The following is an 18,805-nucleotide window of genomic DNA, read 5'->3' as shown; positions in this document are numbered from 1 at the left end:
CTGCTTCCTGGACCCTGGGAACTGCAGGCCTGCTCCCCAGGTCTGAATTGTAGGCACCTCCAGGAAAGCAGTCTTAGGAGAAATCATTGCCCAGGTGACTAGGTCACACCCAGCACCCACACCCAAATGCACATCTCTGGAATCAGCCCCAGTGGCCTTCTCCTGATCCTCCTCTATAGTAGGTGCTGACTACTATGCATTCATGAGAATGGGGCAACCCCATAGGCTGCTTTGGCCAGAACTAGCTTACTTAACCTGCGTCCAGGTTGACCTTGCACAGTCCCAGGGTCTGTTTTAGAGCCACATCCCACTGTATTTGCATATGGGACTTCAGCTTATGTCCTGGATTAGAAAACCTTGGGAAACTCCATGTAAGCCCTCCCCTCAACTTGTCCCAACTTTGTGGTCATGGCCATCTAATAAGGAAATTCCCAATCCTCTCTTCCCTCTCCCCACATTTGCCCTCACAGTGGAAAAAGCTGCCCAACAGAGAAAGCCTAGAGGCTTTTGGGGGCCTAGAGGCCTCAGTTTTGTACCCGCCCTGCTCCCAACGTGCACGCGCACATACACACACACACACACACACACTCACTCACTAGTGGCTGTGGGCAAGTTAGTTAATATCTCTGAGCTTTAGATTCTGTGCTGTTTCTCTGTTTCATCAACCCTGTTTTCCGTCCTAGTGCTTATCCCAGCTCTGTGGGGTAACACAGTGTTACCACTCTGTGTGACTCAGGCAGGTTTCCCACAGGACTCTAGGGATGCGCATCAGCTGGGGTTTCTTTCCCCAGTGCGACAACCTGGCCTAGGCTCCAAAAAGGCATGAGGCCTACCTTGCGTTATGCACCCACTCTTTATTGCTGTTGGGCCACGTGCCGGTTCCTGCCCGGCCCAGGGAGAGGAGGTCCTGATGAGCTCCCCACTCTCGGCGGCCAGCGAGTGAGGCTGAGCAGAGCCCGGAGGCCCGCACCCGTCCCAAGGAGCAGTCAAGGGCACGGAGCCCTTGCGGAGGGTGTGGGGCGCAGGCGGGGCGGTGCACATGGCCCCGTGCGCAGCCCTAGCCTTTCGAGTCACTGGCCGTGGGCTCCTGGCAGAACTCATCCATGAACTCGAGGAAGCGGCCGAACTTCTTAGGCTGGCCCTCGCTCAGTGCCGGGCGGACCTGGGGTGGTGCCGCGGCCCCGAACACCGACCGCAGTGAGCAGTGCACCAGCCGCCGGTACCGCGCACGAAACTCCTTCAGCAGCCTTTTGGCCTCCAGGTACTGCTTCTGGTTCACCAGCCGCTGCTCTGGCCGCTGGCACAGGACAGCTCCTGCAGGGAGAAAAGCCGCGAGGGCCACCAAGGTCACCCTGGGTCCCACCTAGCCCAAAGTGGCGGGGACTGGGTCCAGAGCCCCCCAGAAAGTGGGAGGGGTGGGAAGAGGATGTTGAGGGCCTGAAAATGGTCTCTCCAGTTTGGGCACTAGAAAGCCAGAGGTATCCCCTTCTGATTCTGTCTCAAGCCATTGGTAACATGCTGTGTGACTTTAGGCAACTCTCTGCCTCACTCAGGCCTCAGTTTCTCCATCTGCACACAGGAAGGTCTGGGGCAGATGCTCTCTAAGGGCCCTTCCTGCTCCAACACAAGCCCTTTGCCTATACCAGCAGGTGAGTAAACTGCTAGATCTTGGATCCTGGCAGCTGAGGACTGGGGGTCAGAGCCGTACCTAGTGGTGCCTCAGTAATGTTCCAGGGGTCCCGCATGCGAATGAGGATGTCATCCAGCAGCTGGGCTCGAGTCTTCCGGGGGGGTGGAATAGGGATCCTCTGGGTCTGGCGGGAGGTAGGAGAGCACAGTGTTATCCCAGTCTTCTCCTCAGACTTTCATGGCCTCACCTCCTCATACAGTCACAGTGACAGGCAGGGGAGAACTTGGGGGCACTAGGGAAAAGCATGGCTCTTTGAAGGTCCCAAGGTGACAGCCACCTCTGTACCCGTGGGGTCCTGAGGGGCAGTTCACATACACAGTGAGGTGGAAGTTTACCCGTTTCTCCTTGGGAACATAGTGTTTCTGAAGAGTGTCCAGCCTGGGCTTGCAGAAGCGGTACACGAGCGGATGTTTCAACATGTGCTGCAAGGCCTGTGCATTCTTCTGGATTCCTAGGGCAAAAAGACAAGGTCAAGGCGCATCCCCCTCCTCCTGGATGCCTCCCCCAATTTCTTCATTCCCCATTTCATAGCAGCCCTGGGTAAAAAGATGAGGGGCTCCAAAAAGAAAACACTGTTCCTATATCCTGCCCTGATCTGTTGTGGTGCCAGAAGTTCCATCATTTGTTCAGTGAATACTTGTTTCCTATGTGCACAGATCCTGATGGAAAAAATAGCATAGGAGTGGGGAAAGGGAGTAACCCCAAGTAACCCATTAACCTCAGGGGGTTACACTGCAGAGAATGACACCCAACAGAGCACAGCTGAGCACCACTGCAGATACTGTTAATACAGCAGAGTCTGAAATAAGGGGCCGGAGAAGGCACTGCCTCCCTTGTCTCAAACCACACAGGGAGGATTTTGGGTGTTCGCTTTGGAGATTAACTGGGCTGGGGAGGACCTTGGGAATCTGACCAGTCTGGGTGTTTGTTCGTCACACCCTTCCTGGAGAGACTTTTCCAACCAAAGCAGTTGGGTCCAGACTGGCTGGAATCTCTGAACAGCTGTGGTTCCCCAAAAGCCAATGAAGGTCCAGGCCAGGGGTCCTGACAAGTAGGGCTCCAAACCAGAACACCCTCAGGGGCCCTTTGACAGACATTCAGACAGAAGATGACACCCTGGCCCGGAAAAGAGGCTTGGCACCCGCCTTGGCTTTGCCCTGACTTGCTCTGGGCCATGGAGAGAGCCCCTTGCCCGGAGCCATTCTCCTCACGTACCTTTCGGCTCAGTGAAGGCTGGATCAGGCTTGGCTGTGAGCAGCTCCTCAGAGCCGTGGTACTTTCTGGGGAAGGAGGCAGATGGGAGCTTCTTCTGAGTCCTCTTCACCTCTCTGGGTGCTGTGGGTGGTGGTCTTTGGTCTTTCTCCTTTATCTCTGTAGCAACCCTCTGGAAGATGGAGGAAGACAGCCCACTGACCTGTGCCCCAGAAGAAAAAGAAAATGCATTCCCTTAACACTTCTGAGCTCTGTGTGGGTCCCCATGCTGCATCCTGTTATGGGCAAGAACCCAGACTGGGGTGAGAGGAAGCAGACATGAAAATAGACAGTTACCATACACTGTGATAAATGCTGTCACAGGAGAGAGCACAAGGGTTCAGGGTGAGCCCACAGGAAGCCCTAAACAGCCTGGGGGGCCAGGAAGCTCACTGGAGGGGTTGTTGCCTTAGCCTGAGCGAAGTCTTGAAGAACCAGGAGAGCCATCCCCAGGTAGACGGCAAGTGATGAGAAAGGAGGACTGTTGCAGGCAGGAAAGAGCATGGGCAAAGATGCATAGTTAAGACACAGCAAAGTGCATTTGCGGGGAGTGAAATATTGCTGTGGTTGGAGGGTACCGTAAAGAGATAGGCAGCTGGAGCAATAAGCAGGGCCCAGCTCGGTATGGACCTTTAAATGCCAAGCTGAGGGTGTTTGTTTTGTTTTTGTTTGTATTTTCTTTATCCTCACTGTAATGGCAAGCCATGGAAGAGTTTTAAAAGGGGTCAGTGAACATTGTCTGAATTCACTTTTTTAGCCTTACTGTGATGGTGTTATAAGAAGCATCTTTATGAAACCAGTAGGAATGTAGTTATACCCTTAATTAAAACTTATGGCTGACTAAAGAAGAAATAGAAAATCTGGGTAGACCTATAACAAGTAAAGAGATCGAATTAGTAATTTAAAAACTTCCCACAAAGAAAAGCCAAGGATCAGATGGCTTCAGTAGTGAATTCTACCAAACATTTAAAGAATTAACACCAACCCTTCATAAACTCTTCCCAAAAATAAATAGAGGAAGAGGGAACACTCATTCTCTGAAGTCAGTATTACCCTGAAACCCAAACTAGGGAAAGACATCACAAGAAAGGAAAACTACAGACCAATATCCCTGTGAATATAAACACAGAAATACCCACCAAATACTAGCAAACTGAACCGGCAACATATAAAAAGGATTATATGCCATCCAAAGTGGGATTTATCCCAGGTATGCAGGGTTGATTTAACATCTGGAAATCAATTAATGTAATATACCATATCAATAGATAAAGGACAAAAACCACATGATTGCAACAGACACAGAAAAAGCACTTGGCAAAATCTAACACCCCTTCATGATAGAAAATACTCAACAAGCTACGAATAGAAAGAAATTTCCTTGACCTGATAAAGGGCATTTATGAAAAACCCACAGTTAATCATAATTAATGATGAAAGACTGAACAGTTGTCTGCTAAGATCAGGAGGAAAAAGACAACACTGTATTGGAGGTTATAGCCTGGGCAATTGGGGGATTGTTTTTTTCAATCATGGTGACTCATAATTGACTGTATTGCTTAGGCCACTAGGAAGCTCGAACTGCATTTTGGCAGTAGACCTCTATTATGAGAGTGGCAGTGCATGATGTGCACATTTGAGTGACAGAATTGGCCTTGCACTCATTATTTCCTTTCCTGTGCATATCTTCCTTTTATCCAACTATCTCAATTATTTTTTAATACTTGTTTGTTTATACTCTGTTTTGTTCCAAGAAGGTTCTGATTTAGTTCATAAAGATACTTTTATATTGTACGAATTTGTATGTCACTATAAGTCATGTGTGGAACAAGTACGAGATGTATGGATAGAGAGTTAGATAATTTATGGGTGGATGTACATCTTGGAAAGATCTGGCAGATTGGAGGGGCAAGACTGGAGGCAGGAAGATCAGGGAGGATAATAATGTTACAATAATAAAGTTCAAGGGGGCCCTACCAACTCCTCCAGCCTAAACTTCCCTTTTCCTACCTGTCACCTTTCTACTGTATTTACACTGAATCATTCATGGTTCTGTACGTACCATTTTAATTTCCTTCCTCTGTACCCTGCTTCACGCTGTTCACTCTGCCCAGAATGTCCTTGCTACCCAGCTCTTCACCTTGTTAACTCCTACTCAGCCTGCAAAGCTCAGCTCATTTGAACTGCTTCTAGGAAGCCCTCCTGGTCTAGGACAGAGGCATCCCTCCTTCCTCCAGGCTCCCAGCCCCTGAGTTTTCCTCAGTCTCAGCACTGACTGCATGCATGGTTCCTGACCATCTCCCCTATTAGACTGAGGACATCTTGAGGGCAGGACCCATGTCTCATCCACCTGTGCTCCCAGGATTCAGGTGCAACATCAGAAGTGCGGTGACCTTATGCAGATAGGCAGAGGCAGCAGCAAATCCTTCCAAGAAACTGGTCTGACCAACGCCCCAGCCAAATCCCAGATGCTGTCTGTGCTACAGGACCATGACTTATCCCCATGGGTGTCCCTGCCAGTAGCCCTGGATCAGTGGAACTCCCAGAAGGGGCTTGCAGGCTCGGCCAAGGCTGCTGCTTTCTGGTTTCCAGAACTGCCTTGTGCTTAGTTCCAGCTGCCTACAGCAGTCCAGCCGTCTAAGGGTTGGACAGGAACCCATGGGAGCTGGGAACGAGTGGGCAGGGGCAGGTGGGTCCAGGCACCTGGGTCAAGAAGATGGACTCTGTGCTCTTGGTGTCCTCATCTGACGGGTGGTCTGGGCTGAGGCGGCCAGCAGCGTCGCTCTGGCGGGATGTGTCCTCACTATGCACAGTGGAGTCGGAGCAGATGGGAGGCAGTGGCACGAAGGCCCGGTGGGAGAGGGGAAGGCCATCCGGGCCCTCGATGGGCATCTCTCGCTCCACAGAAATGGTCTTGGTGGCGGGCAGCTCTTTAGTCAACTCTGCCTCTGTTTCCAGCATCTCCTTTGAGGAAGACTTGATTGTGGTCACGGGTGGGTGATGGAGAATCAGAGGCTGCTTTGGCACCTTTGGGACTTGGGTTTTCACCTGTCATGGGAGAAGGGCTGAATTGGCTTGCTTCCTAATCAGAATCTCTCCTCCTGGATATCACCAGCCTAAGGCTAACTGGTATAGTGGTCAAAGCACTGGGTGAGGTCTCATAGCGGGAGGGAGGGGGCAAAACCACACTTATTGGGCATCTACGATGTACCCCGTACGTGGCATGTAGTTTTATTTACACCTCAAACTACCCAGTGAATAAGTGTCCTCATTTTATAAATAAGGAAACTGGGGCTCAGAGAGGTAAAATGACTTGTCCGAGGTCACAGAGTTGTTCAGTGGCAGAGGCTCCAGGCCTCATTCTAGATGCCTGACCATATCACTCTGGCCTGCAGCAGCCTCATTCCTCTGATCAAGGTGTCCCACCGTGCCCTTGACTCCCCTCGGGGACTCCTAGGAGGGCCTGGGGGAGGTGGTCCCACATTCTCTGGAAGGCAGCAGCACCAGGCCCCTTTCAGGGTGCTAGTCCGTGCACCTTATATAAAGACCCCTATATAAGGCAAATCTCTCTCAGGGTTTAGACCCAAGGCAATAACTACTTTCCCACTGAACTGCTCAGCTTCCTTAGTTAGCAAAAGCCTGTCATCCTTCCCGCCTCCTCCTCCTCTGCCTCATCTGCCAGGAGAGAGCCATGGGCCCAGTCTCCCTCAGCTGGGCTTAGTTCTGCTTCCCCTCCCTAGTTATACAGTGAATTGTTTTTATTCTTTGTCAAAGGTATTTGGTCCACTTATATCTGTACTTTGACAGGCATGCAGTGCAGTGGAAAGATCTCAAGCACAGTCTATCGTTTGAGCTTACAAAATGGGAGAATAGTCCCTGCCTGCCTGTCTCGCAGCGTTCTCCCAAATGAGATTGTGAGCACAAATGTACCTAACAAACTAGGGAGTGTGACGGATGACTTTTATATAATAGGATTAATAGGATTTTATAAAATAGGATTCTAAGAAAATATTTCCTTTTTGAAATATGTAAAATCTCAGTGTTTAGACTTGAAGCCTGAGGGACCCAGAGTCTTTTTTCAGAACTCATGCCTCAGTGTCCAAAACACCAAGTGCCGTCATTTGCCGGCTGGTGGAGAAGGGGCCACATTTATTCCTCCCTCTCACAGGTCTGTGCTGGAGGAGTGCTGGGGACACTCTCTATCCCACCACCACTTTCCTGAGGGAAGACTGGATAATCTGACTGGTCAGAGGTTGAGAGTCATTGGACCCCGTGTCCCAGATGGGCTGGACTGCTGAGCATCAAGGGCAGGCCGTTTGATCTTCCCTTTGTGTTCTCACACACAGAGGCCTCATACAGCGTTTTGGTTACACGTTGGGTGGGCCCAGGCCTGCTCTGGCAGGTTCTCCATTTCCCCCCTGTCTTGTCCATGCCTAGTATGAGGGAGGGCCAGCAACCTTGGTCTGTGTAACTGAGTGAGTAAAAGGCTATACATCCAGCCCATCTCTGGGAGCACACAGGGGACATGTAGGCATCTCCAACCTGCCTGCAGGCCACACAACACTCCAGTCTAGCCTGCATTGGAGGTTAGATGGTGTTTGCCTAGATTCACAAAGCATTGATGTGCTTCTCATTTGGCCACTGATACTTGGTGTTTATCCTCTACTAGTTGGAACTGTAGCGGTGCCCCTGGACCCCAACACTACCTTTTAACAAATAAGTTATTTCACCTCTCTGAGCCTGTTTCCTTGTCCGTGGTGAGGGTTACAGGGTAGCACGTGTGCAAGTTCTCAGCATGGGTGTTCCGTACGTGGGAGAGGGGATTACGTACTTAGCATCCGGCTCACTGACTGTGCCCTTCCCCAGCTGGCTGATGGGAAGGGAAGTAGCAGGATCCTTAGGGGAGGCAACAGACAAGGGGAAAGATGATGGAAACCCTCTGAATTTCTATTTCTGGTTTTACATGCTGCTCTGGTCCTCTGAGGGCTCAAGACAAGAGCTTGGCTGTACAGAAGCAGACTGGGGGGGTGGGCAGGGAATAACTGTAATTAACTTTCGGGATCAGCAATGCCCAGTCCAGCTTTTGGCTGTAGGAAGACTAAAGTTCAGGAGGGAGCAGCATTTCACAGAAATTTCTGAAATCCTTCGGATGAAAGAGGAATTTGACTTACTTTACAGCATCCCAGAAGGCAAATCTAAGACCACTAGCTGGGGGAGGTACTGAGGGAGCAGACTGCTGTCAACGGTAGGAAACGCTTCCCAAGATTCAGGCAGGAGATGTGTATTCTAGGCCTGGAGCAGCTACTCACGATTCCCATAGGTGACTGTAACCTGCATTCGTAGGGGTTTTGGGAGTTTATAAAGTACTTTTATATCTGTTGCTTCATCCAGTCCTCTCAGCAGCTCTGAGAGGTTTTAGAGTTGAGAAGCTGAAGCTCAGAGAGTGGAAATCTTGCCCAAGTTCAGGCAGCTAGAAAAATGATGGAGCCAGACTCACACCTGGGTCTTCTGACTGATTTCTCTCCACTTCTCCACAGCGTCTTCTCTGGACCTCAGTTTCTCTGTAAAGTTAGGGGGTCAGACTCAATGCCCTCCCAGGCTCCTCCCTACTCTGACTTTTGGGTCTCTGGCTGGCTGTCTTGTCTCTCCTGGGTATATCTGTATGTAAGAGAGCGAGGGAAGGAGAAGACAAAACTGCTGCTACAAACCTAACGGAGGGATCCCAGATATTGTGGGAGGGAGCAGCTCTGCTGCCAGATTGGTCTGCAGGCATTAAAATAGGCTCCACTCCCCCTGGGCTTGGGGGGTCCTGCCTTTGAAGCCTTACCTTCCGAGAGTCCTTCCGAGGCATCAAAATGTGATGCTTAGCCTTTACCATCTTCCTTCGGATTAAGTGGATTCCCAGCCGCTCCTGGAGGAAGCTTTTTAGCAGTGGAGGGACCCCTGGAGCCATGGTGGGAAAATAAGATTACTATTAGCTAACATTTACTGGGGGCTTCTGTGTGCCAGGCACTGTTCATGTACATGTATAAACTTACTTAATTCTCGCACCAGCTCTAGGAGGTAGGTACCTATATTATGCCCATTTGACAGGTGAGGAAACTGAGGCACAGAGAGGTTAAGGAATTTGCCCAAGGCAATGAAGACAGTGTAGAGTAGAGATTAGAATACCCTAGTGTCACTCCAAGGCCCAGGATTCTAAAATGCCTCCAGCTGCTGCATCTTTGACAGTGGGTTCCAGTACTGACAGAGCATCTACTGCATTCAGCATGCTGTGGGTGGAGAGGGCTCAGCAGTTCGGCCTCCCACTCCTCCCCAACTGGGAAGTGGGGAGTGAGGTCACAACAGACCTGTTCCACAAAGCAAAGTGTTGTTATAGAGCCCATGCAGGATCTAGATAATTCTGCACTCCATTCCCAGCGCTGCCTCTTTGTTGCTGTGTGACGTTGGGTAGATTGTGACCCTCTCTGATCCTCAGTTTCATCTACTGTGCACGGGGACAAAAATGCCCGCTTCACAGGTTTGCCGTCAGGATGAGTTAGTGCAGAGCATGTGCTCAGAGGTCTCTGTTGCTTTCTACAGCCCCCAATGCACTATGAACCTTGTCCACCCACGATGCAGAGCAGAGCAGGGCTCGGCACTGAGGTAGGAATGAGGATGCCCACGTTGCTTCTTGGAGACTGGGTTCAGGGGGCAGGTTTGTGGGTACCATACCTTGTGTATGGGCCACCAGAGGGTTGTTATGAAAGATGAGCTCGCAGAGAGATGGGAAGAGAGCTACCGGCAGAATGGCATCTTCCTTTGCAATCTGTAAGGAATGCGGGAGAGCATCAGATTGACACCGCCCTCACCTCTGCCCAAGTGCTGCAAGGCCCCACAATGCAGGGCTGCATGCTTGCTAGGTCTGGGGTGAGGGTGGGGCTGGAGGAGTGAGGCTGCTAGGGACAGGACTTACTGCTGGGCAGTGTCTTATCCTGCAGTTTCACCTGTTCACCCTCAGAATACCTTTGCCCCTCCTGTTCAAAATTCCACCATCACTGTTACACATTTGAAAGGTAAGAATTTTTTTCCCTTCTCCACACTGGATAGGTAGCTTATACCAAATATTAAGGATGCTGGTGACAAAATAATAAGAACAAATACATTTAGCACTTGTCTCCCAAGGAGGCTGGAAATTTGGCAAGGCGTGGACTTTGACTTCAGGATACGTTTTGTCTGACACTTCACCTTTCTCAGTGCAACCTCTACACACCCGGTCAGCCTGTCAACAGCACTGATAGTCTCTTTCACTAAAGCCTGTTCTGGGGAGGGATAGGGGACAGGAGGTCAGGGGGACACACGCATCTAAGGGATAAGCAGAGCCAGTGGGGTAAGGGAGACCTCGTGGCTGTCTGGGGCCCCGACGCCACCCTACCCCTATGAGGCCAGCCTCTGAAGGGCAAAAATACACAATCCTTGTTGAGAAGAGTGGCTGGAACATCTGGGGATAACCTTGGGCAGGGTGTCTATTAGCAATGAAATAGTATCAGAGGGGCCAGGAGCTGGGCAGTGGCCTTTCAGATGCCTAGACACACTGAAAGGTGTTGAGTCAGATTTGGGACCCACAGATAGCACTAAGGGCTGGGAGTGGGATGGTATTTCAGTCTGACTTCCTCTGGAGCCACACTGGGTAGCAGTAGATGCCCACGGGGCAATTACCTCTCCATTTTCTTTCATTTTGGTTCCTTCAGTCAACAAATATTTACTGAATGACTACATGTACCAACCACTGGGTTGGGACTGAGCAAAAGAGATACAATTCCTATCCTCGAGGAACAGTACCTAGTGGGAAACAAGCACAGAAGAAACAGTAACACAAAGGAGCATGAATTTACAACAGTGATTACTGCCACAAAAGAGAGGCACATGAAGGACTAGGGTGATTTGACCTAGTCACAGAGGTAAGAGAAGGCGTCCCTGAGATCTGAAGGACGGGCAGGAGGTAATCAGTGAATGCAGCTGGGGATGTAGTATGTGTCAAAGAAATCTCTGGATTAACTGAAGCCATGCCCTCTACTTTCTGGGCACACAGCTAGACTGTTTCTTCCTGCCTCCTAGGCAGCTAGATGTGGGCATATGACTCAGTTCTAGCCAGTGCACCTGGGTGGAAGTGATAAATGCCGTTTCCAGGTACAGCCCATTCAAAACCTCCTGTAGGATCCTCTACGTCTCTCACCACCCTCCCCTCACTCAACCATCTATCCACCAGTTGCATAGGATCCAATAAAGTACTCTTAAGGTCCCATGGGATGACAGAGCCATAGCCAGAAGGGACCTGGCTCTCTGAAGGATCATGTGGAAGGCCACCTACCAACCAGGAATATCCACAATAGATTTTGTAAAAGCAAGAAATAAACTTTTGTGTTCAGTCATTGACATTTTTAAGTTTGTCGCAGCAGCTAGTATTAAACTTACTCTAATGCAGAGAGGAAATGTTCCGTACAAAGAGAATGTGTGAAAGGTCTCACAGCAAAGAGGAGGAATGCCTGTTGGAAGGATTTAAAGAAGGCTAGTGTGACTAAAAGCAGAGGGAAAGGGTGGCTGGTGCAGAATGAGGCTGGGGATGCAAGTATGGGCCAGACCAAAGATTAGAAGCCATGAGATGAATGTTTAGAAATATGAGGACCTAGGCTAGTGCTTCAGCAGGGGGATCCAGATGGTAGAGTAAGAGGATGTGGAGCTCACCTGACCCCACAAACACATCAAAATCACATCTACATGCAGAACAGTTCTCATGGAAAACTAACTGGAAACTGGCAGAAGAACTCCTAAACCACCAAGGCTGCAAGAAAGATTCCCACGTAATCAGGTAGGACAGAAGAAAAGCACTTGGTCAGGACCTGTGCCCCGGGGAGGGGACTAAGAGGAAAAGGGAGATCGCATGGGTGGGGAGTGAGCGGGTCGAGCCACAGACAGGGTGTCCCCGGAGGGGACGAGGGGTCCTGCAGGGAGGAGACAAGCCCCTTGGCTGTCTGGAGAAATGCCAGGACAGATAGAAAGGCTGAAGAAGCCTTGACTCCACTTGTGAGGAGTGCACGGGTGCAGGCTCACCCCCAGACATGGTGGAGAGAGGTCTGCCTAGCAGCTGCCGCCGCACCGCACTCCCCAGTGTGAGCCGAGAGAACACCCCAGTCCCGCTCTTCCGTGCCACAGCCTGGCACGGGATCTAGGGCAGTCAGGTCCGGGAAAAGACTCCATCTAGGTGGCTCGGGGGCCTGGGGTGTGGTCTAGGTGGGTGGTGGCAGCGACTGTTCGCACTTACTCAAATAGCACTACAGAAGCAGCCCAACTTCCCACAGCTGCGCAGAGCTTCAATTCCTGAACCAAAACACCGTGATCCCCAGTCCCAGCCTAGGGAATGCTCCAGCCCTGGCCAATCTATGCCACAACCTTGCACTGGATCTGGGCCAACCATAACGGGGAAAAGATGTGACCTTGGGCTGCAGCTGCGTGGAGCTGCAGACGCCTACACAGGCGGAGCACCGGACCTCTATGAGCGCACAAGCCCCGCTTGCTTCAGCACTCCCCTCCTCCAGGGCAAGGCCCCAGGGTGGGGAGAAGGGAAACACACACACTTAAAGGGAACGGAGCCAGCTCAAGCTGGACGCTCAGGGCTTCTGCTCCAGCAACTGGGCAGCAGGCCCCACCCCCGACAGAGTGACGGTGGCCACTGAGCAGAGAGGAAGTCCTGCCTCACACTCTGCTGGAGGCTCTAGCTAATCCAACACCAGCCACACCCTCATCTTAGTGGCCAGCACACCCTGAGGAAAGACGTGGCTGCCATCCACGTCAGATCCAGCCGTCACCCCAAAGTCACTGGGTACACCCAGTCTACATATGGATGCTCCCACATGAAAACATCATTCAAGACCGGGGATTGGCCAACATGGTAGAGTAGAAATACCCTAAGCTCACCCCCTCTCACAGGCACACCAAAATCACAACTATTTACGGAACAACCATTGATGAAAAGGACCAGAAGCTAACAGAAAAGGTCTTCTATGCCTAAGGATATAAAGAAGGAACCACAATGAGATGGGTAGGAGGGGTGGAGTTGCAATATAGTCAAGTCCCATACCCTTGGGTGGGCAACCCACGAACAGGAGAATAATGACAATTGCAGAGGTTCTCCCAAAGAAGTGAGAGGTCCATGCCTCACACTGAGCTCCCCAGACCAGGGGTCCTGCACTGGGAAGATGAGCCTCCAGAGCATCTGGCTTTGAGGGCCAGCAGCGCTTACTTTAGAGAGTCCCAGAGGGCTGGGGGAAATAGAGACCACTCGTAAAGCACATAAAAATCTCACACTCTGGGACCCAGGGCAGAAGCAGTAATTTGGTACGAGCCTGGATTAGACCCATCTGCTGATCTTGGAGTCTCCTGGAGAAGCAGGATGCAACTGGAGCTCACCATGGGGACATACACACTGGTGGCAGCCATCTGGGGAGCTCATTCTGCCACATGGACACTGGTGCTGGCAAGCGCCATTTTAGAATCCTCCCTCTAGCTTATTAGTCCCAGGATGCAGTGCTGCCCTGGTTCAACAGTCTGTAGACATCAGTACTGGGAGGCCTCAGGCCAGGCAACTAACTGGGAAAGGACACAGCCCTACTCATGAGCAGACAGGCTGCCTTAAGAACCCCTGAGCCCATAGCCACACCTGGACATGGCCCTGCCCACCAGAGGGCCCAGGACCTGGCCCCATACACCAGAGTGCAGGCACTAGACCTGAGGCCCCAGGAACCAGCTCCACCCACCAGTGGACAGGCCCCAGCCCCATAATCCCTTGGGCCCAGCCCCACCCTCCAAGGATTCTGCTCTAGCCTCGGGCCCATTTTTACCCACCAGTGGGCAGAGAGCAGCCATAAGAAAACCGCAGCCCCCCAGTCTGCAGACATGGCCTGCCCAATAGCAAGTCAGACCCTGCCCTGGGACCTGCTGGGCCCTGGCCCTGCCCACCAGAGAACCTGGTCTAGCGTCAGGCCCAGCTTCACCCACCAGCAGGCAGACACCAGCCACAAGAAAACCACAGCCTGCGGAACCAGCCCACTCACTAGTAGGCCATATCCTACCCTGGGAATGGCTGGGCCCTAGCCCGCCCACTAGCAGGCCGACATGCACTTCAGGATACCCCAGACCCCACAACCAACTGTGTTAGGAATCAGCCCACCCACCAGCAATCTGACACCACCTCTAGGACCTTTGCACCCTGCAACCAGACCCCAGGAAACAGCTCTGCCCACCAGTAGTCCAGCACTAGCCCCAGAACCTTCCTTCACCCACCAGTGGACACACAATAGACTGAGGCCTCCTGGACCCTGATTCTGCCCACCAGTAAGCTGGACCCAGGGCGCGCCAAGATTCCGCAGTCAGCCACCTCATGACTGGGTCCTACGAACCAGCGACAGGCAGCCTCCACACAAGGCAGGGTCTGGCAACCAACAGGACCAGGGGCCAATCAAGTCTAGCAGACCACCCACATGCTCAGACTGTGCACACAGTCAGCCTGCCACAAAAGATCCGCACAGCATACATAGCTCTGGTGATGAGAGGGTAGTGTACTGCTGGGACACACAGGACATCTCCTACAAAAGGACACTTCTCCAAAGTCGGGAAACAGAACCAACTTGCCAAACCCATAAAAATAAAAACAGCAACTTAGGCAAAATGAGGTGAAATAGGAACATGTTCCAGATGAAGGAACAAGCTAAAACCTCAGAAGAAAAACTAAGTGGAGATAGGCAATCTACCTGAGAAAGAGTTCAGGGTAATGATCATAAGGATGATCAAAGAATTTGGACAAAGAATGGATGCACACAGAGAGAAGTTAGAAGTTTTTAAACAAAGAATTAGAAAATATAAAGAACAAACAAAGATGAAGAATGCAATAACTGAAATGAAAACACTATGAGGAATCAATAGTAGACTATATAACACAGAGGAACAAATCAGTGAGCTGGAAGACAGAGTAGTGGAAATCACTGCCACTGAACAGAAAAAAAGACAAAGAAAAGAAATGAGGACAGTTAGAGACCTCTGGGACCACATCAAGTGCACAAATATTTGCACTATAAGGGTCTCAGAAAGAGAAGCGAGAAAGGGGCTGAGAACATAACTGAAGACATAATAGCTGAAAACTTGCCTCACCGGGAAAGGAAACAGACATCTAAGTGCAGGAAGCACAGAGAGTCCCATACAGGATTAACTCAAAAGAGGAATACATCAAGACACATTGTAACTAAAATGACAAAAATTAAAGATAAAGAGAGAATACAAGAAGCAGCAAGGAAACTCCCATAAGGCTATCAGCTGATTTTTCATCAGAAACTCTGCAGGCCAGAAGGAAGTGGCATGATATATTTAGAGTGATGAAAGGGAATAATCTACAACCAAGAATACTCTACCCTGCAAGGCAGTGCTTCAGATTTGATGGAGAAATCAAAAGCTTTACACACAAGGAAAAGCTAAAAGAATTCAGCACCACAAAACCAGCTTTACAACAAAGCTGAAAGGAACTTCACTAGGCAAAAAAGAAAAGGCCAAAAGTGGAAATAAGAAAATTACGAAAGAAAAACCAGTCTTTAAAATAAAGACTGTTACAAGAGACAAAGAAGGAAACTACATAATGATCAAGGGATCAATCCAAGAATATATAACAATTGTAAATATATATGCATGCAACATAGGAGCACACCAATGTATAAGGTAAATGCTAATAGCCATAAAAGGAGAAATCGATAGTAACACAATAATAGTGGGGGACTTTAACACCCCACTTACATCAATGGACAGATCATCCAGATAGAAAATCAATAAGGAAACACAAGCCTTAAATAACACATTAGATCACATTGACTTAATTGATATTTATGGAATATTCCATCTGAAAGCAGCAGAATACACATTCTTCTCAAGTGCACATGGAACATTCTCCAAGACAGTTCACATGCTGGGCCACAAAGCAAGCCATGGTAAATTTAAGAAAACTGAAATCTTATCAAGCATCTTTTCTGACCACAACGCTGAGATTAGAAATCAACTACAAGAAAAAAAAAACTGTAAAAAACACAAACACTTGGAGGATAAATAGTATGCTACTAAACAACCAATGGATCACTGAAGAAATCAAAGATGAAATTAAAAATATACCTAGAGACAAATGAAAACAAAAACACGACAATCCAAAACCTATGGGACTCAGCAAAAGCACTTATAAAAGGAAAGTTTATGGCAATACAGTGTTACCTCAGGAAATAAGAAAAAATCTCAAACAACCCCAACTTACACCTAAAGCAACTAGAGAAAGAAGACCAAACAAAACCCAAAGTTAGTAGAAGGAAAGAAATCATAAAGATCAGAGCAGAAATAAATGAAATAGAAATGAAGAAAACAATAGAAAAGATCAATGAAACTAAAAGTTGGTTCTTTGAAAAGAAAAACAAAATTAATAAACCTTTAGCCAGACTCATCAAGGAAAGAAGGGAGAGGGCTCAAATCAATAAAATCAGAAGTGAAAAACAAGTTAAAACCGACACCACAGAAATACAAAGGATCATAAGAGACTATTATAATCAACTACATGACAATAAAATGGACAACCTAGAAGAAATGGACAAATTCCTAGAAAGGTACAATCTTCCAAGAGTGAACCAGTAAGAAATAGAAAATATGAACAGATCAATTACCAGTACTGAAATTAAAACTGTGATTTTAAAAAGTCCAACAAACAAAAGTCCAGGACCAGATGGCTTCACAGGCAAATTCTATCAAACATTTAGAGAAGAGTTAACACCAATCCTTATGAAACTATTCCAAAAAATTGCAGAGGAAGGAACACTCCCAAACTCATTCTGTGAGTCCATCATCACCCTGATACCAAAACCACACAAAGATATGACAAAAAAAGAAAATTACAGGCCAATATCACTGATGAACAGAGATGCAAAAATCCTCAACAAAATCCTAGCAATCCAAATCCAACAGTACATTAAAAGGATCATACACCATGATCAAGTGGGATTTATCCCAGGGATGCAAGGATTCTTCAATATACGCAAATCAATCAGTGTGATACACCACATCAACAGATTGAAGAATAAAAACCATATGACCATCTCAATAGATGCAGAAAAAGCTTTTGACAAAATTCAACACCCATTTATGATAAAAACTCTCCAGAAAGTGGGCATAGTGGGAATGTACCTCAACATAATAAAGGCCATATATGACAAACCCACAGCTAACATCATACTCAACAGTGAAAAGCTGAAAGCATTTCTTCTAAGATCAGGAACAAGACAAGGATGTCCACTCTAGCCACTTTTATTCAACATAGTTTTGGAAGTCCTAGCTACGACAGTCAGAGATGAAAAAGAAATAAAGGGAATCCAAATTGGAAAGGAAGAAGTAAAACTGTCACCATTTGCAGTTGATGCAATAGTACATATAGAAAATCCTAAAGACACCACCAGAAAACTACTAGCGCTCATCACTGAATTCAGTAAAGTTGCAGGATATAAAATCAATATACAGAAATCTGTTCCATTCCTACACATTAACAATGAACTATCATAAAGAAAAATTAAGGAAACAATCCCATTTACCATCACATCAAAAAGAATAAAATATCTAGGAATAAACCTACCTAAGGAGGCAAAAGAACTGTATTCGGAAAAGTATAAGGCACTGATGAAAGAAAAAGAAGATGACAAACAGATGGAAAGATACACCGTGTTCTTGGATTGGAAGAATCAATATTGTTAAAATGACCATACTACCAAAGGCAATCTACAGATTCAATGCAATCCCTATCAAAATATCAATGGACACGGGGGGAAGGGGAAGCTGGGATGAAGTGAGAGAGTAGCACTGACATATATACACTACCAAATGTAAAATGGATGGCTAGTGGGAAGCTGCTGCATAGCACAGGGAGATCAGCTTGATGCTTTCTGATGACCTAGAGGGGTGGGATAGGGAGGGTGGGAGGGAGACTCAAGAGGGAGGGGATATGGGGATATATGTATACATATAGCTGATTCACTGTGTTGTACAGCAGAAACTAACAGAACATTGTAAAGCAATTAAACTCCAATAAGGATATTAAAATTCAAAAAAAAATATGAATGGCATTTTTCAAAGAACCAGAACAAACTATATTAAAATTTGTATTGAAACACAAAAGAACCCAAATAGTCAAAACAGTCTTGATAAAGAATAACAGATCTGTAGGAATCATGCTCCCTGACTTCAGACTATATTACAAAGCTACAGTAATCAAAACATTATGGTACTGGCATAAAAAGAGACATCAATGCAACAGTAGAGAGAGCCCAGGAAAAAACCATGCACTTATAATCAATTAATCTATGACAAAGGAGGCAAGAATATACAATGGAGAAACGATAATCTCTTCAAATAAGTGGTACTGGGAAAACTGGACAGCTAAATGTAAAAGAATGAAGTTAAAACATTCTCGAACACCATATACAAAAATAAAGTCAAAATGGATTAAAGACCTAAATGTAAGACTGGATACTATAATACTTTTAGAGGAAAACAAAGGCAGAACAGTCTTTGACATAAATCATAGCAATATTTTTTTGGATCTGTTTCCTAAACCAAAGGAAATAAATGCAAAAATAAACAAATGGAACCTAATTAAACCTAAAAGTTTTTGCACAGCAATAGAAGCCATTGAAAAAAGGAAAAGACAACCTCCTGAGTAGGAGAAAATGATATGACCAATAAGGGATTAATATCCAATATATATATATAAATAGCTCATACAACTCAACATCAAAAAAACCAAACAACCCGATTAAAAAA

At 47.9% G+C, this 18,805-nt stretch overlaps 2 protein-coding genes across 25 annotated transcripts in view; one reads left to right on the top strand and one right to left on the bottom strand.

The window, feature by feature from the left end:
- The window catches only part of RNF169 (ring finger protein 169), a 109,079-nt gene extending 92,658 nt beyond the window's left edge, over window positions 1-16,421 (top strand). Inside the window, exon 7 of the transcript XR_014250430.1 lies at window positions 10,672-16,421. The gene's annotated coding sequence lies outside the window, so the exon portion shown is untranslated. The remainder of the gene's footprint in view (window positions 1-10,671) is intronic.
- Window positions 835-18,805, bottom strand: part of XRRA1 (X-ray radiation resistance associated 1) — an 80,099-nt gene continuing 62,128 nt past the window's right edge. For 22 of the 24 annotated variants that reach the window (XM_082411236.1, XM_082411250.1, XM_082411239.1 and 19 more), the window contains 7 exons: window positions 9,656-9,749; window positions 8,769-8,884; window positions 5,645-5,989; window positions 2,906-3,104; window positions 2,026-2,141; window positions 1,709-1,814; window positions 835-1,314 (listed from right to left, as the gene is read on the bottom strand). In XM_082411236.1, the coding sequence (XP_082267362.1) occupies window positions 1,058-1,314; window positions 1,709-1,814; window positions 2,026-2,141; window positions 2,906-3,104; window positions 5,645-5,989; window positions 8,769-8,884; window positions 9,656-9,749 (1,233 nt within the window). In that variant the 3' untranslated portion in view covers window positions 835-1,057. Of the gene's footprint in view, window positions 1,315-1,708; window positions 1,815-2,025; window positions 2,142-2,905; window positions 3,105-5,644; window positions 5,990-8,768; window positions 8,885-9,655; window positions 9,750-10,639; window positions 10,763-18,805 lie in introns of those variants that run through there. The other 2 variants (XM_082411251.1, XM_082411259.1) reach the window with 2 other exon arrangements.

The sequence above is a fragment of the Balaenoptera physalus genome, assembly GCF_965194825.1.
Source record: "Balaenoptera physalus genome assembly, chromosome: 10".
NCBI classification, from domain to species: Eukaryota; Metazoa; Chordata; class Mammalia; order Artiodactyla; family Balaenopteridae; genus Balaenoptera; species Balaenoptera physalus.
This window is presented reverse-complemented; position numbering and strand designations above follow the sequence as displayed.